Source organism: Podarcis liolepis, assembly GCF_965112155.1.
Source record: "Podarcis liolepis genome assembly, chromosome: 12".
Taxonomy (NCBI): domain Eukaryota; kingdom Metazoa; phylum Chordata; class Lepidosauria; order Squamata; family Lacertidae; genus Podarcis; species Podarcis liolepis.
This window is the reverse complement of record NC_139563.1, coordinates 14,315,243-14,332,783: the sequence shown is the minus strand read 5'-3', so window position 1 is coordinate 14,332,783 and position 17,541 is coordinate 14,315,243. Positions and strand designations below refer to the sequence as shown.

Sequence of the window (17,541 nt, the reverse complement as noted above, 5' to 3'; positions counted from 1 at the left end):
TTGATTTTTTGGGGGTGTGCATTTGCTGGAATATACATATGATGATGAGGACTTGGATTTTTATAAGGGGAAAAAAGGACAATCCTTTCACATGTACTGATAAACTCACACTGATATTTGAAAAAAGGAGAGTTTATTTTTCAGGCACACGTTGCTATGCATACTTATAAGCAATGGTTAAGCAATGTGCCATTTGATTCCCTTCCCCACTTGCAAGATTCCAAAATTACAAAGTTTTCACATTTATAAGGCTGTATAATATACTGGATTGATGCAATTTATATTCTTTAATTATTATTTAAACAGTATAATATATAATAATATTTAATTTTCAGTTGATTTATTTGAATTCATTAAATTTCTTTGAACCTGCTAATCATTATAAAGTTAATGCTCAATTTATAACTCTGTATAAACTCAGTGCTGGGCTCCTTATACTGTAGTTTTCTTGCTTTTTCAGTATTGTTAGTTTTATAATCCAAATTTTCCTTATCATTCTATTTACTCAGGCCACACATTATAATATATAATGCTGCTTCTTGATAGAAGGTGGCATATTTTACATAATTCAGTAAGCAGAGTAAAGGGTCTGTCGATGTGTCAATTGAAAGCTGGTCATGTTCCTTACAAGTATGTTCAGATATTAGTACCTTTTTAAAGCACTGCTGACTTCTAGGCTAATTTGACCATTGCTACTTGCCCTTTATGTGTGGCAAGATCAGGAATAAGCCTTGAGCTCTTCCTTTCTGCTCTTACCTCTGGTCAGAGAAGTGAATGCAATTATTTGCAAGCTCTCCTGACCCTGGATATGGAACCTGTTTCTGCTTTAGCATCCATAGTCTTGCTTAGATAAATGGAGTCTCTTTATTGGCACTTCTGCACCTGTGGGAGGAAGAACAGGCACATGGCCCATTCCTAATGGTGCTGAGATGAGGGAAGAGAGAAGAGATAAAAGGGAAGAAATATCCAAATAGCTGTTCAGCTGTGATACAGGTTTCCCATTTTCAACCTGCTGCAAAAAAGCATTTTCATACTCATGCAGGTGCATTGAGACCAGCGTGTGTACAATAACTGCATGAATAAGATCTTCTGCTCCCTGCTCTGTTTTTAACCCCAGTAGTGTGCCCGGAACTGCCACAATAACGATGTGGCATTCTTTTCCCAGAAGCCTTATCTGGATGCAGACAGAGGTAGATAACAAGGTGTGATACAGGACAAGGACAAGTTGGAAGAGGGCTAGTTGATTTTAACATTGTCTTTTTACATTGTTGGAGCCTGCATTGGTTTGTGGAAACAATTTGTAACCTTTATGGTAAAGGACGGGTAAGAAATAATAATAGTATTGACTAGCAGAAATGCTGAAAGGTTGAGGCTGTGATGATCCAGGGAGGGATTTGTAAAGGAATGTTTTGAATAGAGATTTTAGAAAAAACATCATGTAAAAAAAGGCAAAATGGGATTATTAGATAATGTAATCATGATAACTTTTTTCTTTTTCTTCCTCTTCCTCACCTCCACACTGCCCTGCTCCAAATTCCTCACAAATCAGTTCTGGAAAATCTGTCCTATAGAACATCTCTTAACTCGCCTTGAGATTGATTCACGGCCTGTGTCCCGGCGCATAGTAAATCTCCTGTTCAGCTCTTTCATGCCCATCGATCAACCGGAAGAAGTGTGGTGTGAGCGCTGTGTCACACTAATCCAAATGAACCCAGCAGCGGCTAGAAAGTTCTACCAGTATGCTTATGAGTACACCAGCCCAACCAACATAGGTAAAGTTCTGGAGAGCTAATGGCTTGGTTTATAATAAAGAATCTATGAGCAAAAGTATTGTGTAGTAGCTCTTACTGTAAATGCTCGTAGGCCAGTAGCTGCTTCTGAAAATTCTGTGCCAAATTATAAATGCCGGGAAGGGAGAGAGAGAGAGAGAGAGAGAGACCTATATGGGGTTTTTATTCTTATTGCTACCTTTTATATGCATGCATTATGTATCTACTTGGCTTATTTATTTTTAAATGGAGATCGTACTTAACTCCCTCCTCAGTGCATAGCCATTGAGTGATACAGGGTGTTAACTTCAGCCACATAAATAAATAATTTATTTTTATTTTATATTAAAATATATAGCCATGTAGATGCTCAAGGCCATTTACAAATCAATTAAAAACACTAGTAAGAAATAGAATGAATAAAATATTAAGCTCTAAGCAGCACCGTGTTTTATCATTAAACTGTTTTCATTTTTATCTTTTGTTTACATTGAAGACTTTAAATGTTTAAATTTACTCTCTTTTTTTTGAATGTAAGTAATGATTCGGTTGACCGTTTGCTGCCCACTACTTTAAATTGTTCCTGTTTCACACTATCTTTCACAATTGCACGCTTTGTTCTTTAATTTTAGCTAAATTGATGCTTACCATTCAGAGCTGTTTGAACGCCTGTATCCGGCAGGGATTAAAAGCATCTGACAGCGATGATGAAGACAGTGAGAAAGAGAACATGAGTGTAAGAATGCAACGCAAAGTTTCTAAGATAAAAATGCTAATTAGGAGAATAAGAAGTGGTCTATGTACTTGGCTCAGTGTTGTCTACACTGACCAGTAGTGGCTTTCCATGGTTTCAGATGGGGTGTTCCCAGCCAGGGATTGTACTCGGGACCTCAGCCTTTCTTCTGTCTTGCTCTTTGGGACAAAATATAGAGGACAACTGTTCACTGTTTCACTTACCAAGAGTGTTCCTTGGTGCTTGATGTAGGATGTGATGTTCCCCAGTTGCAGCACAGCTGCTGAACCAAGGTTTGGCTTAGTGTGTTGTCCAAACCTAGAAAACTGGTTAGTAGGACAGACCAGAAAGGAGCAAAGCAGCTGCAAGTTCCTATCTAGGAGCCAGCACACTGTCCCAGTAGGCTATGTTTGCCCTACTGTGGAACCAGGCCTGTGTGAGGTGTGTTCACTCTGTACCATATTGATTATTACTTGGACTGTCAACACCTGAACCAGATTTAAACTATAATTTCATTCTAGCAGCTAAATTTCTGGCAGCTAACTCATAAACTGCTACAATGTTTGAATCTAGGCCAGTGGTGGCCAAACTTGGCCCTCCAGGTGTTTTGGGACTACAACTCCCATCACCCCTAGCTAACAGAACCAGTGGTCAGGGATGATGGGAATTGTAGTCCCAAAACATCTGGAGGGCCGAGTTTGGCCACCACTGGTCTAGGCATTTTCTAAAGTAAAAAATAAATTCATAAGAAGTATTACTTGGGTTGGGAGCTGCCCAGAGTGGATGGGGTATAAATTATTATTATTATTATTATTATTATTATTATTATTATTATTATTATTATTATTATTATTATTATCATTAATTGTTGTTGTTGTTGTTTTGTTGTTGTTGTGTTTTCTTTAGGCTTTCTTTTGCAGTCTCTGGAAAGGCTTGCTTTGAAATGCTGGTTTCCCTTGCTCTACCTGCCCCCGCATTCATTTTTCAGGGTCCTCATCTTGTTTCTGTATCTCCAGCTTCTATCAATGCCTACCAGCCCTGACGCCTATGTTCTCCTACCACTGTTGGTGGCAGTATGCGTCTGAATGTCAGTCGCTGGGGATCACAACTTGGGAGAGAACTGTTGCTCTCAGGTCTTGCTTTTGGTATTCCCATATGCATCTGGTTGGCCAGTGTGAGAACAGAATGCTGGACTAGACGGCCATGGGCATGATCCAACGGGTTCTTCTTATAAACAGTTAATGTTCATTTCCCCCTTGATTCCTCGAACACTGGCCCTCTCAGATAATGGCAAACTTCTCAAATTGCTTTCTTTCTAAAATCCCTGACGACTTCTGTTGTATTAACATATACATGAGTTCAAGAAGGCCCGTTCCATTTTTAAAAAAGCCTATAAGCCTAATTTGAGATGCACTGTGCAAGAGAAATTGCATAATAATCCTCACATGTTTACATTTCAGGTGCCACATAATGTGTTGTCAGTCGATGACATACCTTCCATGGCAGGCTTACTTGAAATAATTGTAATTCTGTGGAGAAGCATTCAAAAACCACTTAATCGCAACGAAGGAGCCAAAAACCATATTGTCCGAAAATTTGCTTCTGTGCTATCTGAATATTTAAAAGTATTTAAGGTAAGTTCTCCTGTGAGGTACACTTTAAAATTCCTATAGATGTATTGGATGCAAAGGTTTCATTCTGTTTGTGGAAAGGGTACAATTACAAACAGAACAGCCCCCTTGAACTCCAACTTACAGTAACACTTATCTCACAAGCTTTATTCTGTGGCCCCTTGTCCCTCAGTAGGTATAGGCGAAAGAATGCAAAGGTATTAAAAACAGAAAGAAGGAACTTGCTTGGGTTTTTGTGTAGAGGGAATACAGTAGGAATAAGAGAATTCTGTGAAGTACAAGACAATCAGTTCATTGTCATTGTAATAATTATTATTACTATTATGAATTACATTTGTATACCACCCTTCATCCAGGGATCCTAGGGTGGTTCATAACAGATCATTAGATTGAAGAACTGCAGTACATTCATCCAACATCCTGTAGATAAGAGAAAGGGTTGGAAATATTGCAAATGTGTTGTTATTGGTCTGCCTCTGTATTTGCTCTAACTTTAAGACATTAAATCATAACGTCGCTGTAACTTTAAATGCATGGATGCTCTTTCCATTTTTTTATATATATATAAAAGTATTCATATGGAATGTTTGTCATTCATATATCTCAATGATCAGAGATTCTTTTTATTCAGCGCTGTTCAAAACTGTAAAAAATGCACTGGGAAGTACAACAGTAAACATATGCAAGCCAAATGTACATCAGATCTAACAGCATTGCTAGATTATATTTGTAGCACAGTCTAGGCAGACCAAACTTGTGGCAGTCAAGTATACAAGGTGTACCAATATGAATCAGGCTTAATAATTCTTTGACCTGACTTTGAATTAGGAACTTGCTGTGAAAATGGAGGGGCACCATTTGGTTCTCTTTGTAAGTGGCCTTGTTTACCAAATGTTTAGAAATTCCTTATTAGACTGTTCTTTGTTTCAACCTAGGATGATCGTTGTGTGTCACCAATAATTGTCCTTGCATCTTTCATGACTCCTGCTGCTATTCCTACATTCAGGTATTTATGTATTTAGTTATAGTTGCAAATGTGGATAGAAACTTTTCCTGTCAACTGTGTGCCATGCAGATTTGATTCTAGTAAGGATATTTTGATCCATAGGCATGTTGAAAAGTTGTGTGGGCTTTTGAGGTAACCTTATGTGCTTAAATGGCTAACGTGCCATGTTTGCATTTGTTTCTAGTTGTGGTGTGGTCTCTAAACTGAAGAATCTGGAAAATGGTGCCACTGAAAACAAATACTCTTCCCTGCTTGACTGTCTGTGTCGTTGGGGGAAAGTGGGACACATTCTTGAATTAATCTGTGACTGGATGACTGCTGAACCAGTTGGAAGAGAGGTGTGTTAAAAGTCTGGTTTTGAAACTCGGCAGAGCAAAGAGTATATTGTTAATGTAATGTTTGATATACTGTACTATGTTAAAAAAGAAAATAATAAAAATTATACTTAAAAAAAAAGTTGGGCTTTGAATGCATTGCCTTATGCACCTTTTGTAGATGGATCATTGCTTTAGTTAACATTTTAAAATGACATCTTCCTACTGTTTAAATATAAAGGAGCTCTTTTCTCTTTGTATTTAGAGTAATGGCACTTCCGAACGGCGAGTACGTATCCAGGAGACACATGAGTCGAAACCAGAATTGGCGCTTGATTATATGGAGTATTTGCTGACTCATTACATGAATCGGGAATGTCTCCTGTCACTCCCCAAAGAGAACCTGGACCATCTTTTGAAAGCTCTTGAAGCTGCAAAGGTTAGATCTCACTCTTCCACAGTACTGTATGACAATCTGAATTAATGCCAGCAAGTAACATATAAGGTTTTCTGCTGTTATCTGCCTTGTGGATATCTTTCTCTGCTCCATAATCATCAAGTAAACCTTTGAAGCAACTTATTCCAACAAAATGTAGCCTTCATATGTTGCCTAAGAGTTTATATTTTATTGTGGGTCAAATTGATGTAAAAATCTTCATCTCTGTTCAGAATGTATACATAGTGTTATCAGGCTATGTCAGTTCAGATTAACATTGCTTGATAATATTGGTCAAAGATTCCCAAAAGATAAATGATATATGATAATTATACTTCTGTTCTTCTATATTTGCTCCAACCTAGAACCTTTGCATTTGCAAGGAGCAGCAGGATTGTGCAGATTACTTAATACAGAAACTACCATGAGAAAGATCTTGACTACAGTGATGTGTCTGTATTTCCTCACAAGCACAAGTCTTTTTGTCTCTTATTGTGCAACCTCTGTAATAAAATGAAACAGTTTGAACAGGATGATGCAGTGCATGCTAATATATGCTTGCTGGAGCGACACTTAAACTAGGTTAAAGTGGGCAATGTGGCAATATGCCAGATGGGCGATACTCACCGTTTACTTCAGGTGTATGGATTAACATTTTATTTGAGGGTGAGCATCCAGTGCATCATCAGAATTGGGTAGCTAGGTTGCCTAGTGTAATTTTCTTAATAGAATGAACAATTAGCCTCTTTTGTATTGGTTTATGGTTCATGTTGTCAGTTCCGGGGATCGTTCTAGCTTCACACTATTTTGCTTATGTGTGTGATGGCGAGGAATGTAAACCCCGCCTAAGATGTGAATTACCTGTACTCATAAATATCCTCCACTCCTCAAAATCTCTGTGCAGGATGTTCAGATTGTTTTCTTCCTAAGTATGATTTTTACATTTCAGGATGTTCTAGGCTCTTCTAGTAGAGGATCTGATGCAAGGCCTCCCTTTTACCCTGCAACTGCACTGAGAGCCTTCAGTCTGTATTGCAGATTAAATATACATCTTCAGTATAAGGTACTGTCATGTCAAGAGTTGCTCTGCGTTTGAGCAGCAATAGCTCTCAGAATCTGAATATATTATATCACATATTTGTGTGCTTCTGTTTTCATCTTAACAGTTTGCCTCTGAAGGGCAGGAGTACCTGTCAGCTTTGGAGAAAGCAGGAGCTTGGATAGAAAATAGCATTCTGCCTGCTTTTGAAATAGATGAACAGGAAGGCAACATAGAGCAGCCCAGTGAAACCTCTCAGCTGGTGGTTCAGGTAAAATGTATGTGCATGTTGTGGGGGTTTTCTCATGTATTTTGAATTAGTGCAGTACCTCACACTGGCTCAATTGAGACCTCACACCAGAGAAACTTGTGCTCACCTATGATTTGTTTCCTTTTACTTTATTATATTTTCATCTCGCTCTTCCAAGATACTTACGGTTGCTTCACTTACTCTTCTTTTCCTTAGCTGTGTGCTCTTGTTTATGTGGTGCAACAGCCTTAAGAGGCAGACTAACTGCCATGCCTATGGTTTGTCAATTTGTACAGAAACTTGTTCAAACCATGGCCTTAGACTCTGATTTGCTGACTGGCTTTCAGAAAATGAGATGTCAGATCAGATGCCATGAAAAATCATAGCTAAGCTTCCTTAACTGTGGTTTAATGTCTAATATCGATTGCAGGATCATTTTGTCGTTCATTTTTGGTTTTTACAAGGGTGAGCTCCTCAAGAGTTGTGCTAGTAACAGCCAGTGGAACAAAGGACTGTAGATGCTAAATCCTTCAAAGCACTCTTCTGCTATTTACTTAGGAAATGCGTGATAAAACATGAGTCTGGCTTCTTAAGAAACATGTAATTTTAATATTAGCTAATGGGATGATTAAATAAACTCCCTATGTCTATAAAATAACTGCCCTTCAGTTATTCTGCTTGAAGGGTAGCACTGTAAAGTTTGTTTATTCACCTATAAAAGTTGATCCAATAGCAAGAGCTTATTTACTCTTCTTTTGGATTAAAACTGTAAAAAATGAGCTGACATTATGGAATAGTGGATTTTAAAAAAATTAATAACGACAAAAATGTTTAACAGAAATTTTAAAAATTAAACGTATTTCCTAGTTTGCTAACAACTTGTCATCCATTTCCTAATCTCAAGCATGCTTTAATCTCAATAACTGCTTAATAACTGCATCTAAATATTAAATACTGGTCATGCACAAAAATCTTAATATATTTCAACTTTTCATATGTAGAATTACCTGACAGTTTGCAAAGATGTTATAGCTGTTGGCCTTGGTGATTCAGAATTTCAAGCACACCTTTTGAACTTGACCATTGTCATCATACACACAGGTATGTTTCTGGCTAATTAACGCTGCCTTTTATTTTGTGTGGTTAAGATACATTGTTTGGCCCATAAGCCTTTAAAACATGACAAGGATTCCACATTTCCAAAATTAAAATTTGTGAAACTATGTACTTTAAACGTTGTGTATACACATGCATACACAGACACACACACCAGTATGCAAGGTAAACATACAAAGTAGATCCCAGAGAAGAGAAATTAGCAACACTGGAAAAAACATATATTGTGTAATAAAATACATATTTATAAGGGTTGCATCCGATGCCATCTGTGGACAAGTAGAACTTTACCTTCCTCTCCTCTTCCATGCAACCCTCACAATCTTCTTTGAGGTGCTGCAAGAGGAAGGAGAGAAGTCTAATTCATATAGTGGGGCTTCACATCATGAAGTTTGTTTGTACAATACTGGATTCTGTCCAAATGGTATAAATTGTAGTAAGACATTGTTGATACAAGTAGGTTTCTGTACGCAGTAATAACAAATAAGTTATATAATGACTGTGCAATTCAGCTGTTGATACTAAAATGAATTTTATAAATGCTGTTCTAGAAAGTACTAGTTCCAGAGGTGGGCCTGAACTGCATATTGTGCAAGCAGTTAGATAGCAGTGATGTGTCACTGATGCAGAGAACAAAGCAAATCCAGCACAGATACTATAATCACAGTTCAATGATTACCCTACAGGATATACCTAGTAAGATGTTGCTCTTTTAACTACTTCACCAAAATACCTCCTTTTCTGAGTGCATTAATTGGATAGTAAAGCCATAGAGCCAAAACAGTTCCTCTCCTGTATTAGAAATGGGGGTCCTTTTTCAGTGTGAAAGCCGCATTGCCTTCTGGACAACCTTCCATGGACCACGGGTCAGTGGTAGGCAGAGTAACAAATGTCAATTTTACCTTTGGTAGAGTAGGCTAGTTTCTACACCCACTCACATGCCCCTCTCTAAGCAAGAGCTTTTATCTGAGTTCATGGACACTTTTCAGTTGGGCAAAAATGCTTGGCCAGGCCACTGAGGGCGTATGGCCTAGGAAGACAGATTCTGAGTGCCAGAGAGAGAGGCTTGGAGAGCCACAGTCATTCTCCAACCCTGAGGCTCCTCACTTCTGTCCTTTATTATTATGATGTCCACAGTGTCTATGCAGCAGCCTCGACTCTGTTGAGGCACATAATTGGCAGATTCACTATATTCTCTTCTGAGTATATCATTAAGTTGACACTTGGGCAGCCCTTTGTTTCAGGCTAAGAAAGCCTATTCTTGAGTAGTCTTTGGCTGTCTTTGTTTCTGGATGAATAGGCATTCTGTGTGCACATGTGCAAGAAACCAGGTAGGACACATGGCATCCATGGCGTGGGTGGAAAGAGACATGATGGGAATATAGGTCAAATCCTGTTTTGCTACCTTGCAGAAAAAGAGTGTGCACAGGGTACTGTAACTTCATATAGGAGCTAAACTGGTGAGGAATGCCTGTGACATTGGTGTGGTTTAGTGGTTAGAGTGTCTGAGTAGGACCTAGGAAGCCAAGGTTCAAATACCCACTCAGCCATAGAATCGTAGAATTGTAGAGTTGGAAGGGACCCTGAGGGCCATCTAGTCCAACCCCTTGCAATGCAGAAATTCTGCCCACAGCTGTCCCTGGATGGGCTCAAACCACCAACCTTCTGGTTAACAGCCAGATACACTGACTCACTGTGCCACAGGCTCCCTGGATACCATGAAGCTTTCTGGGTGACCTTGGGCCAGTCACTGCCTCTCAGCCTAACATAGTATCTCACAGGGTTGTTGTAGGGATTAAATGGGAGAAGGGCAGAACCATGTACCTTACCTTGAGTGCCTTGGAGAAAAAGGTGAGATATACATGCAATAAATTAATTAAATCAATAAATATTGAAAGATCATAGGATCAATAATCTCCAGGAATTAATTGGCCATTAGACAGTCAGACAGACAGACAGTTATATGGGGTGGCATAGCATAGCTTAAACTCTGAATTCTGATAGTTAATTCAGTTTTTCTTTGCTTAGACAGAGGCTATGTCTGCATCCCAATGATACTTGGTATCCTGAGAGAGATGGTTGAAGCTTCTTTAGCCCATAATACTGATAGCAGTGACTGGGAAGAGCTTCTTGACAATATTCAGAAGATGTTCCAGAAGATTCTAGAATGTATGGCACTGAGACTCAGAAGACAGCGTGAAGAAGGAATCCAGGTATTTGTTGCATATGAAGTTGGCCAGCTTGTTTCTTGCCAAATGAATGACTTATTCTATCTACAATTATTGGGGAGTGAAACCTTTAAGGTGATGTGAACACTTTTCCGTTTGACAATCACGGCTGTATTGGCCAGGCATGGCTGTTGCTCACGAAAGAGTATAGATACCATAACTTGGGAGAATAGCCTCCAAAGAAATAGGGGGTATTGATTTTTCTCTATAGCAAGGAAATGTGTGTCCCTTTGATGCCTACTTTTACTCTTAAACCAACTTTTAAAAAAATGAAAGGCAAGAGCTCATAAAAAGAAACACAGAGAAACACACCAGTTAAAAGGAAGAAGTAACAGTATACATTTTATATATACCAACAATCTGCCCAGACAAGCAAAATTACTGCTTGATGAAGGGATAAAGTGGTCATTAGTTTTCATAGCAGGCTTTTCAATAGCTTTCATAGAAGTTGGTGCCATGATTTCTCCCCTGTGTCTCTGATGAAGGGCTTGCCTGAAATTCAGTGCTGGTACAAGTGTGAAAGGATGATGGACTAGCTTAAGTAGTGTCTTCAAGCTTTGTATGCCACTATTCCGAAGCTGTTTCCTTATAGCAACCTTGCCAGAAATGTGTTACCTCCACTTTCACTGCTACTTGACTCCTATACAGTATTTCCATTTCGTAGTGAGGTTGTTTAATCCCTTTGTCAGCATTAATTCTTAGTTTCAGTTTCATAAGGATTCATGACCCTGTTTCTTCTTGAGCCTTTTAACACTCTTTATATTGGAAAAATAATTCTGCACAGACTATTGGAACTGGGCTGTTGATCACGATTTGGGTTGTTTCTAAGCAGCAAAGAATTGGAGCACGTTAATTAATTTTACTGTTCTAAGATTTGTGTCATAGTACCAACATGGGAAAGTGCATGTACTTCCTTCCATCCTCCACTTTCTCAAACGATGTAGTGATGCTGCACTGCTTGCATGGGCTGGCTGGAACTGGGTGCGAGACTTGTTCCCTCTTCCACATGAAAGTAGGCAGTTCACCTTCAATGCTCTTTGTAGACTGCTGTTACTGGGTACATGTTTTTAAGATGCTATGACTTTCATGAAGATTTTCTCTGCTCTGAGTTGTGCAGCTCTGCCCAAATGATTAAACTCCTGAAAACAGACTCATAACTCTTGTTCTCTCTGAAAGTGTTATCCTTGAGAAATCTAAATCTGTTTATTCAAAGGGCTGTTTATGACTTCTAAAGCCTGACTTCTAAAGCTTAGGCCCAGGACCACATTCTGCCATGCAAACCCACCCGCGTTCTGACACCTTCAGGGGAAGCCCTTCTCTTGATCCTGCCACCCTCACAGGGATATTTGGTAGTGGCTGCTCTCAGACTCTGAAACTCCCACCCTAGAGAAGCTAGACTGACTCTCTTGTTCTGCTGGCAAGTTCCAACAGTTCCAAGTTCCAAGACTGTTTTATTGCAACAGCCTTTAAATAGTGATGTGCTTTTTTTACTATCTGCATTTTAATTACTTTTTAACTACAGTGGTAAAGGTAAAGGGACCCCTGACCATTAGGTCCAGTTGTGACCGACTCTGGGGTTGCGGCGCTCATCTCGCTTTATTGGCCGAGGGAGCTGGCATTTGTCCGCAGACAGCTTCCGGGTCATGTTGCCAGCATGACTAAGCCGCTTCTGGCGAACCAGAGCAGCCATGGAAACACCGTTTACCTTCCCACTGGAGTGGTATCTATTTATCTACTTGCACTTTGTGCTTTTGAACTGCTAGGTTGGCAGGAAACTACAGTGGTACCTCAGGTTAAGTACTTAATTCGTTCCGGAGGTCCGTTCTTAACCTGAAACTGTTCTTAACCTGAAGCACCACTTTAGCTAATGGGGCCTCCTGCTGCTGCTGCGCCGCCGGAGCACGATTTCTGTTCTCATCCTGAAGCAAAGTTCTTAACCTGAAGCACTATTCCTGGGTTAGTGGAGTCTGCAACCTGAAGCATATGTAACCTGAAGTGTATGTAACCCGAGGCACCATTGTACTGTATTACCTTCTATACGTTTGTCTTCTGTATTTTATTTGTATTTTAATTTGTGTACACTGTCTTTGTTGTTCCAGTCTGGGGAATATGTGGATATAAATAAACAGAATTATAATATAATATAAAACTATTTTTTATTTGTTCTAGTTCATTCATTCTGTTCAGGAGCCTCTTCGAGAATTTGTACATGTGGTTCAGTGTTCTGCTTTGACTTGTCCAGCTGTTCACCATGGAGTCCTTTCTTCTCTGCTTGCTGCAACAGTAGTCGAGACAGGCTACACCTTGCAACACAAGGTACAAGGCTTTGTTTTGCTTTCTTTCTGAAAATGCTTTGTAAGCATGAAGGGAAAGGGAGGTATCAAGTGATCATGCACAGGTTTATTAGTGAATTGGTGCTGAGATATATTTTTTGTACTAACTTGTATACTCAGTGTATTTTATAAAAAGAATGTCACCATAAATCCAAGTTCTTATTCTAGTGAATATAAATTGCTTGCTGTTGCACTTTTTATTACAGCTATAAAAGTGTGGTTCATTTTTATTGTCTAATAACCTTACCATAAATTTATTATTGTTGGAGAAACTGGCTTGTCTTCAGTTTTTGGAAGAGTTTAGATATAACAACAAAAATCCAGTGCCAGTTAACAAACTACCTTTCATTTATCTTGAATAATGCTACTTTTTTTTTTACCTATCTTATATACAGTTGATGGTCTAGAGTGGTGACTAATCTGTGACCCTCCAGATGTTGTAGCTTGCCTCAGCCATTAGAGTCAGGAATTATGGGAGCTATAGTCCAAATTAATGTAGAGTGTACCACAGGCTTAGCTACTGCTACTGTGAAGCATGCTAGGAGTATCTGTTTTCCATGGACTCTGCTTCCTAAGAGCCTTTAAAATATGTTCAAGCCCACATGTCCACTCAGAAAAGCTGGATAGATTGTTTGGGGATGAGGGGGACTTCTAACAAGCATTGATTCTACCTGAACTGAAAATGTGAGTTCTGAGTGGCTCTGCTCACCTAAAACAAGAAGTATAAAGGTGGCAGCGGCAGTGATGGGAAGAAAAGGAGAGAGTGGTGTGGAATACTTTCCAGACTTGCAGCCGCTGTCTGCTGTAAGTGGGGAACCACCACTGGTCTACACGTCAAAGATTTTGGCCTCAAGGTTATTAGAAATGCTTCATGTCTCACTATCATTCTTATGGGAATTGAAATTCAGCCTGAAGGTTCTCATGGCAGTAATCCGTCACGCAAAATTACAGTGAGCAAAATGTAGAATGTTCTGCAAAACTGAAAGGCTAAAGGAATGCTTGGTCCCTATTATTACTGTCAGTGACCTTTTGTAAGGTGAGACATGGGGACCAGTATCTTCCCTCCTGGTTCTTTGCTAACAACCATGAAAGAAGCATTTTAAACTGTATCTTCTGATTAGCTTTTGCCGTCTGTTGCTCTGTGCTTCCCCCTCAGAAGAAAGAAATGAGACATAGGCTGCACCAGAAATCTTAAAGCTATCACAGTTAGCTTCTTGGATGAGGAGCACAGCTGCTGAATTTCTGTCTTTGTTTCTTAGAATAATGTTTTACTGGGTTTTTTTTTTTGTTTGCATTTGTTTTTATTATACAGACTTACGTTTTCTGTGTTGTGTTTTTGTATACCACTTAGATATTTTTTAGCAGCTCAAAATTATCTGAAATAAATGTCTTGCCAGACATAAACTGGGGAGGGGGGGAGGAGGAATGGTCATCCACCTTGCTGTCTTCTGTGCAAGAAATCCTGACAATTACCATTCCCTTTGTTTGGTGTGGACCCCAATCAGGGAGCCCAGCCAGGGTATATACCAAGCCTCAGCTCTGCTGTAACATGTTTACTGGTATTAGATCCAGTTTCTCAAGGACCTATGAATAACCAAGGCTTTGGGGAAATATGCTGAGGGGTGTTCGGGCAGTTTTCAAGCATACAAAGGACACTACCTAAGCAAATTCTTGGGACACCAGTAGAGTGAAGGCTGATTCTAGAAACATCACATCTAGTCCAGCTGTCTGTTCAGATCTGCACAATTTGTTTCCATTTCTTTTTCATAGAAACAATAAATTATTATTATTATTAGTAGTAGTAGTAGTATTTTCATGGATGAGCTCAGAGTGGCTAATGAATTGTATGGCTTCCAAGTTGTCTCCTATCTAGGCAGCTTACAGGCCAGATCTGAGCTTCATACGAGCTGTCATGTGATTTCATACCGTTCTTCAGGCCCTAGCCTAAAGTCCCCAAGAAATGGCAGCTTCATTGTTGTTAAGTTGCAGATCTGTGAGGACACGAGCCAAATAATAATAATGTAGCTGCATTGATGATGAGTGCTAGAAAAGCTCTAAAACAATTACACACTCCTATGCATACTTTTTCCCTCACTTAATCATTGCTCATTCAAATGTGGAATTCACTCAACCGAACGGCAAAAGCGTATTTGGAAGAGTCACACTTTAGTAAGGGCTGTGTCAACGACACAGAGCTGAAGGACTTGGTAATGGTACTTTGAATGAGATTTTCAAGTGATAGCTGCCAGTGCAGACCTCAAGCTGGTCAATGGACACCCTCCCCTCATTCCTACCCAATAGGAAAGCACTATGCCATCAGTTCCCCGTTAGTTATGACCCCTAAATTTACTATTAAGCCACTGTCAACCTTCACACTGCTCTGAATGCCAACAGGTGCAACAGACCTTTCAGAGCTGTTACAGCTTAGTGTTCATTCCCCTATCAAAGCCACAACAATAGCTAATGTACTGTTTGAGATAATGTCATGTAGGAAGTACTGCTTTTGTCAAGGGGATGGCAGTTTCCAAAGCCATTTCTCATGACCTCTCATTCACTCATAAAATGGATTGGCTTCCTAATCCTTAGAAAAACTGCACTTTTGTTATTAGGTGCTATTCTGCATGCACATGTTCCAGTTTTTTTTAAAAAAAATAAGATCTCCAGTACACATTCTAGGACATGGCAGGGGGCTGAGCAAGAATTGGCTGGCTCTATGCTTTGCCTCAATAACGGTATCAAGTAACGAGACAATAGGAGCTGAATTCTCCTTCCGCCTGTCAGCTTTCCTTTTTTAAAATCCTAATTGTAGACATCTAGTAATTCTTTTTCTGGCTGTTCCGGTTCTGGTGAAATATTACATAAACTTAAAGTATCAAAATTCTTTGCATGCTGTGTATTCACTTCCAGTTTGCCTGAATAGGGTCTCTTTGGGTTTCTTCCGCTTTAGGCGTCCACTCCAGAAGAGCTGACTCCACCTAAGTCTTTTTCAGACCTCCCCCCACTTTCAAGTATTTTGATGGCAATAGTGAACAAGTCAGCAAATGTGGTCAGGTAAGTTCATTCTATCCCCACCCCCCAAATGTATGCGGCAAAGCAGATAGCCCCATTTCTTTTTGCATCACTGCTTGTACTCCTGCCCACATTGCGGAGGAGCAAGTGTACCTTCCCTCCCTGTACCATGCAGTTGAACCCTTGAGTGTGATGTGGGCTGCTGATGGCAGTGCTTTACATGAGCATGCGAAAGAGAGAGCTGATGGGGTAAGTATGAACTGGAGCCAAGCTTTAATTCCTTGTAGATACAAAGGCAGTTAATATCCACTGGCAGATCTCCATGTCTTATCAGCCAACTTTTATGCTAGGTTTTTTATTTGTTTCTTCCTTTATTTTCCAAATTGGTAAGAGCTCCTTCCTAGGGACACAGGTGGTGCTGTGGGTTAAACCACAGAGCCTAGGGCTTGACGATTGGAAGGTCAGTAGTTCAAATCCATGCGACTGGGTGAGCTCTCGTTGCTTGGTCCCTGCTCCTGCCAACCTAGCAGTTTGAAAGCACGTCAAAGTGCAAGTAGATAAATAGGTACCGCTCCGGCGGGAAGGTAAACAGCGTTTCAGTGCACTGCTCTGGTTTGCCAGAAGTGGCTTAGTCATGCTGGCCACATGACCCGGAAGCTGTACACTGGCTCCCTCGGCCAGTAAAGCGAGATGAGCACCGCAACCCCAGAGTCATCTGCGACTGGACCTAACGGTCAGGGGTCCCTTTACCTTTAAGAGCTCCTTCAGACCTACACTTTATAATGGCAGCCTGAATGCATTTAGTTATACTTTCTTTTTTACTGGAACCTTAATTTAGCACTAGTATGTTGAAGACTAGTTTTACCACTCTTCAAACATAATACAAACAGCTATTTTAGGCCTGCAATGTTGATCCACCCTACATTTTTAAAAAAAATTATAATTAAAAAATCCAGGAAAATGGGTTCTACTTTAAATATACATACAGTGGTGCCCCGCAAGACGAAAAACTCGCTAGACGAAAGGGTTTTTCGGTTTTGCGTTGCTTCGCTAGACGAATTTCCCTATGGGCTTGCTTCGCAAGACGAAAACGTCTTGCACTTTTTTCTTAAAGCTGCTTGAAGAGGCGCAGTTGCGACGGACCGTGCTTCGCAAGACAAAAAACATTGCAAGACGAAAAGACTCGCGGAACGAATTATTTTCGTCTTGTGAGGCACCACTGTATTTGGTCATCACTGCTTGGGATACATGCAGTTGCCCTTATCAAAATGCACTGTAGATTGCCACTGTGGGGCCCCCAACCCCAGGCAATTGGGCTGTGTTCCTTGGCTTAGTTTGACAGCTGTATCAGAGAAAGGAAAGAAGACCACCTCCTTAGAACTCTCCTCCCCCACATGGTGGTCTCTGCCTTGGCAGTAAGTGACAAGCTGTTCTCCAGTCAATGCCTTTATCTTGAAGCAAGCTACTGTTATTCCCACTCCACCCCATCCCGGGCTTTAAGCTATCTAGTTGAAGCCTATTCTACTATGCATTTCCTAGAACAAAATGGATGAACAAAGACTCTTCCAAGTTGCTTCAGTTTCTCAAGTATATGTATTGGAGCAGAATGACAGTCAGTCAGTTTTAAGACCACTCACTGAAGAAATTTGCAAAAATTAAGGTTCTCCCTCTAAAATG

General features: G+C 40.0%; 1 protein-coding gene across 6 annotated transcripts in view; it reads left to right on the top strand.

The window, feature by feature from the left end:
• The window catches only part of NCAPG2 (non-SMC condensin II complex subunit G2), a 42,318-nt gene that overhangs the window by 20,008 nt on the left and 4,769 nt on the right, over positions 1-17,541 (top strand). For all 6 annotated transcript variants that reach the window (XM_083466672.1, XM_083466667.1, XM_083466668.1 and 3 more), the window contains exons 14-25: positions 1,550-1,772; positions 2,402-2,505; positions 3,963-4,136; positions 5,069-5,139; positions 5,324-5,477; positions 5,719-5,892; positions 6,839-6,952; positions 7,056-7,199; positions 8,180-8,279; positions 10,323-10,507; positions 12,692-12,838; positions 15,803-15,906. In XM_083466672.1, the coding sequence (XP_083322798.1) occupies positions 1,550-1,772; positions 2,402-2,505; positions 3,963-4,136; positions 5,069-5,139; positions 5,324-5,477; positions 5,719-5,892; positions 6,839-6,952; positions 7,056-7,199; positions 8,180-8,279; positions 10,323-10,507; positions 12,692-12,838; positions 15,803-15,906 (1,694 nt within the window). The remainder of the gene's footprint in view (positions 1-1,549; positions 1,773-2,401; positions 2,506-3,962; positions 4,137-5,068; positions 5,140-5,323; positions 5,478-5,718; positions 5,893-6,838; positions 6,953-7,055; positions 7,200-8,179; positions 8,280-10,322; positions 10,508-12,691; positions 12,839-15,802; positions 15,907-17,541) is intronic.